At 34.5% G+C, this 5,000-nt stretch overlaps 1 protein-coding gene across 1 annotated transcript in view; it reads left to right on the forward strand.

Annotated features, from left to right (window-relative positions):
- The first annotated feature begins 831 nt into the window (after positions 1-831).
- LOC107600323 (desmoglein-2-like) overlaps positions 832-5,000 on the forward strand; it is a 20,936-nt gene continuing 16,767 nt past the window's right edge. Inside the window, exons 1-3 of the mRNA XM_016292192.1 lie at positions 832-921; positions 1,529-1,663; positions 2,336-2,521. Of these exons, the coding sequence (XP_016147678.1) occupies positions 832-921; positions 1,529-1,663; positions 2,336-2,521 (411 nt within the window). The remainder of the gene's footprint in view (positions 922-1,528; positions 1,664-2,335; positions 2,522-5,000) is intronic.

A 5,000-nucleotide genomic window follows, 5' to 3' on the forward strand; every position in this document is an offset into this window, starting at 1 on the left:
AGATAAGTTATCTAGAATTATTTATGGAGCAGATAAAATACATATAATCATTTATTAATCAATTATCATTTTGACATATCTTTTCTTTATTTAAAGGCTGAAATGTGAGGTTTACGTTTTTATTAAACTTTTTCAAAGCTTTATTTGAAGATTTACATTAGCTATTTCAACATGCTATTAAACTGTTGTCAGTCAAGTTGTCATTTAAAATCCGAACATTATTGGTAATGTTATTGTTTTAGTGATTATGCAAACAAAAAGTTATTTTGTTTGTTGTTTGTTGATTTTTAAATATAAAACTTGGTGAAGTGATTTATGTGTCGGTACTTTTTTAACTTCTCCGGCACATTTTAACAATACCGTGATAATACTGATAACCGTGACAATTTTGGTCACTATAATCATGATAAGAAATTTTCATACCGTTACATCCCTAATATATATATATACACAGGCACAAATAACTTGATCGGGACATCCCTAGTATTAAATCTAGTGTAGTATGTCATTATTACAGAAGATGAAGCCCATCTGGTCCAGTGTATATTGAAGTTTTCAGACATTAACAGTGTTTTTGTCTGGAGTGGACATTTCACCTATAGCTTGCTAACGACATGAGACAATATTGAATCAATAATGAATAGAAGAGAGTTTGTTGAGAGATTGGTTGTTGTATGTATTGTAGCAGTTTGGAAAATGAAAGTTTGGGTGAGTGGGTGGTGCTTCTATGAAAAACATGCTAAAGCAAACATGCCATTTTAGCTTGCGTTGACAAGCCGTAGAGTTTTTTTTATCGTGACTCGTAGCCGAACGCGTCACATCACGAGAGCAATGCTGTTCCAGGTGAACAAAAAGAGCATGTTCTACATTAATCAAGACACTGGTGGGATACACGTCATGCACAACACGCTCGACAGAGAGGTATGCAAACAGTAATTCATTTAGCTTCAGCCACTCAGTAGACAGAATAATTTCAAATTTTGTTTTGTAGTTAATTTCAGACTTTTTTTATTTAAATCAAATTTATTCTTGATTAAAGATTGAAAATGTCCCATTTCCTGACATTCTAAACATTAATTTCTTCTACGTTTATGGATAATTTTGTCACAGACTTGACTTCATTCATTCATTTATTGTTGCACTGCAAGCATTTAGTTTTCCATCAGGAAATGCAAATTAAGTTTTTACAGAAACATAATTGATTTTGCATGGTTAAGTTTTCATTTTTCTGGTTAAGTGTTTATAAGATCACACTTTATTTTAAGGTGCAATTCTCTATTTCAACAACCCCCTAATCTGCTGCTTATTAATAGTTAGCAAGGTAGATGTTAAGTTTAGGTATGGCATAGGATTCATGCAGAATAATGCATTAATATGTGCTATATAAGTACTAATAAACAGCCAATATGCTAGTATGCATGCTAGTTAATAGTGAGAACTTGTCCCCAAAACTCAAGTGTTACCAATCCGAATTGTATTGCACGTTTACTTCCACATGCGACTGATGTTTGTGCTTTTCTCATCACAGAAACAAGAAACATACACATTGATTATTAAAGGGGCCGATCTGGATGGAGATATGAACGGAAAAACTGGAACAGGAACTGCTGTCATCAAGATTCATGACGTCAATGACAACATTCCTACTTTGGAGAAAAATTCTGTAAGATTTTATTTTTTTTAGTATTACCACACCAGCATGTACCAAATTACTTTACACATCTTTAGTTTATTATGAGTTGTTGGGAATATCTGTATGCACATACTTGTAAAGCACATGCATTATTATTTGAAATTACACATTTAATTGATAGGAAATATTTTGTCATATGTGACCCTGGAGCACAAAAGCAGTGTTGAGTCGCTGGGGTATATTTGTAACAATAGCCAACAATACATTGTATGGGTCACAATTATACATTTTTCTTTTATGCCAGAAATCATTAGGATATTAAGTAAAGATCATGTTCCATGAAGATAGTGTAAATTTCCTACCGTAAATATATCAAAACTTAATTTTTGATTAGTAATGTGCATTGCTAAGAACTTCATTTGGACAACTTTAAAGATGATTTTCTGAATATTTTTGCACCCGCAGATTCCAGATTTTCAAATAATAGTATCTCGGCCAAATATTGTGCTATCCTAACAAACCACACATCAATGGAAAGCTTGTTTATACAGCTTTCAGATGATGCATTCATCTCAATTTTGAAAAATTTACCCTTAAGACTGGTTTTATGGTCCAGGGTCACATATCAGAAAATAGTCAGTTAAGTTAGCTGTTCATGAAAGTGCATCTGGTTAATATATGTGAAATCACTATGGTTTTTAGTATGAGTGCCGTGTGGAAGAAAACACTAGAAATGTGGAAGTGGTGAGGATTCAAGCGATCGATGCGGATCTGATCTACACTGAAAACTGGCTGGCCGTCTTCACAATCGTGTCGGGAAACGAAGCTGGTTATTTCTCCATAATCACAGATAACAAGACCAACGAAGGCATCCTGATTCTCCATAAGGTAGACTGATCAGTCTGTCATTTTTCTCTTTTGCCTTTACAAACAGTGCTTTGTTTTTCTTTGCACACCAGCTGTCAAGATGAATATAGTTTTAACTGCACCATCCTTCAACAGCGTCTCTGCAAAACCTGCATTACATTCTGACAGATTAAACAAACAATCTGCATTGAGATGTGCTGTCAAGTCATCTTTATTTTCATAGAGATTTATACAGTACAGATTGTGCCAAAGCAGCTTCACAGAGAAACACAGGAAAATAGCAGAATCAAATATGGAAACTCAACTATGGAGACAGTTCTGTAAAGCCGATCTAAAATAAAACGGTGTCAATGTTTATCTAAATTCAGCTCAGTGTTGGTTCAGTTCAGATCAGAAACAGTGTGGAGTTCATCAAATTGAAACAAGTTCAGTTCAGCTGTTAGCAGCTGTGTGAAAGGCAACAATGGTGTTCTTTATTCAGCTTGAATCAGTTCAAGATAAAAGAGTAACAGATGTATTATTGGATGTAAAGAGAATTTTTGAATTCTAACATTAGATAATACCTGCATTGTTAGCTCTGTTAGCACTGCCTTTTCCTCAGTGGCAGTTACTTGCGCTTGTGCAAGACTTGAAATATGCTTATGGGCCAAATACTCCACTGGCAAATGTTCAATCACTGGACAACAATCTGTGCAAGCTGAGGACGCTGGTCTTGTTCCAACAAAAAAGAAATCTGCTTCAGAGAAACTTGTGGAGGAACCTGCTGTGGTTCTCCATGCATATTGTGGACAGGGTGAACTTGCTCATTCTGTCGTGTGGTTTTGCTCTCCTGATCTGGGATATCTAATGCTTCTGTGCTGGCTGCTCTGGAATTCACAGCCGTCCTTATCACAGCTGTGTACCAGGCACTGAAAGATCTGTACGAGTGTTTATCCAAGCAATGCATTCGAAATAATGATCATCATTGATGTATGTAATAATACATCAATAATGATGTATTCATTCATTAACGTGTATTATTTCTGCATTCCGGGTCCGTTTGGACCCAGAGAATCATTATTTTATAAAACAGTAACAACTTAATATTTTTCGACTACAACCATACTGTATCTGATCAGCAACTTCTGAGTGAAGTATGAGTGAATGTGAAAAAAATAAAGTTTTAAATGTTGCACATAAACCAAACCAAAATATATAAATAAAAAATGAATAGATAGGTGATAGATAGATATTGAATATCGATCGATCGATAGATAGATAGATAGATAGATATTTGAATAAATCATTGTATAACATTTATAGGAACATATAATCTGAAAATTACCAGTATTAACCCCATTGGAATGAATGGATTTTAATTAAATTAATTTGAATTTATAACTCACGATTGCTCAAAAACAGTCCAAATATATGAATCCTATATATTTATTTCTAACAAAACAATGTCAAAACATCATCAATATTAAAGTTTTCAAACTAAATAAATTGTTGCATAAACTTTGCCTTTCAGATGATAAAAGTGATCAGTTTTTCATTCTGCAGTGGTTTGTCAATAGACATACATATTCATGTTCATCAACAAAATTCATGGGCGTGTAAATTTCTGCTGGTGATTTACATTTACATGCGCAAAGCAGACCTCATACATCATCCGCCCGGAGCTGCTTCCGTGTACAACTGTTGGCGCAAGCTACATTAAAGTGATTATTACGTTTTGAATATGGATATTTTTCTTACAAAAACGCATTGATTCGCTACAGGAGGCCTTTGTTCACCCCCCGGAGCCGTGTGAGATACATTTTTTATGGATGGGCACTTTTTATTTAACTTCTTTTGGACTAATGCATGCAACACCCGCTGAGTGGCATTAAACAGCTTGAAAGATCAAAGACCATTTTTAATATAACTCCGACTGGATTCATCTGAAAGAAGAAAGTCATATACGCCTAGGATGACTTGAGTCATTTATGGGCTAATTTAAATTTTTGGGTGAACTAACCCTTTAATTCTCTTTGCGTGATTCACTCGAATACTCTCCTCCCATAAATTTAGCACCTGAAAGGGAAACTCCTACAATTGCATATTCTGTCCATGCCTTTTCAGCACTAATTCTTCACTGCGCGTCTTTAGTAAATCCTCACAATACCATTTTAACACCAAAAGACAGTTTGCGCTGGCGCAAGCTATTAGTAAATCTGACCCTAAACGTGTTGCAGTTTTTACTATTATTGTATCACAATTAATTGATCTCAGAAACTGTAATCATAATCGTGGTTCACTGTATAGTTTTATTATTTCAGAAGCAAGCATGTTACCCAATCAATGCAGTGGGCATTTTATTTGAGGATTAAAAGAAACACGCCCCTTTAAATAGTGTTCAAAACAAAGATACAAAAACAGGGTAGGAAATGACCCTTTATTTCTAAATGATTACTACTTTTGATGTAAAATTCTTTATAAGTGGACCTTCAGGAACAGGAATAAATGTGTGTGTGTGTGT

This window comes from Sinocyclocheilus grahami, unplaced genomic scaffold (assembly GCF_001515645.1).
Source record: "Sinocyclocheilus grahami isolate Dianchi unplaced genomic scaffold, SAMN03320097.WGS_v1.1 scaffold281.1, whole genome shotgun sequence".
Lineage (NCBI taxonomy): Eukaryota > Metazoa > Chordata > Actinopteri > Cypriniformes > Cyprinidae > Sinocyclocheilus > Sinocyclocheilus grahami.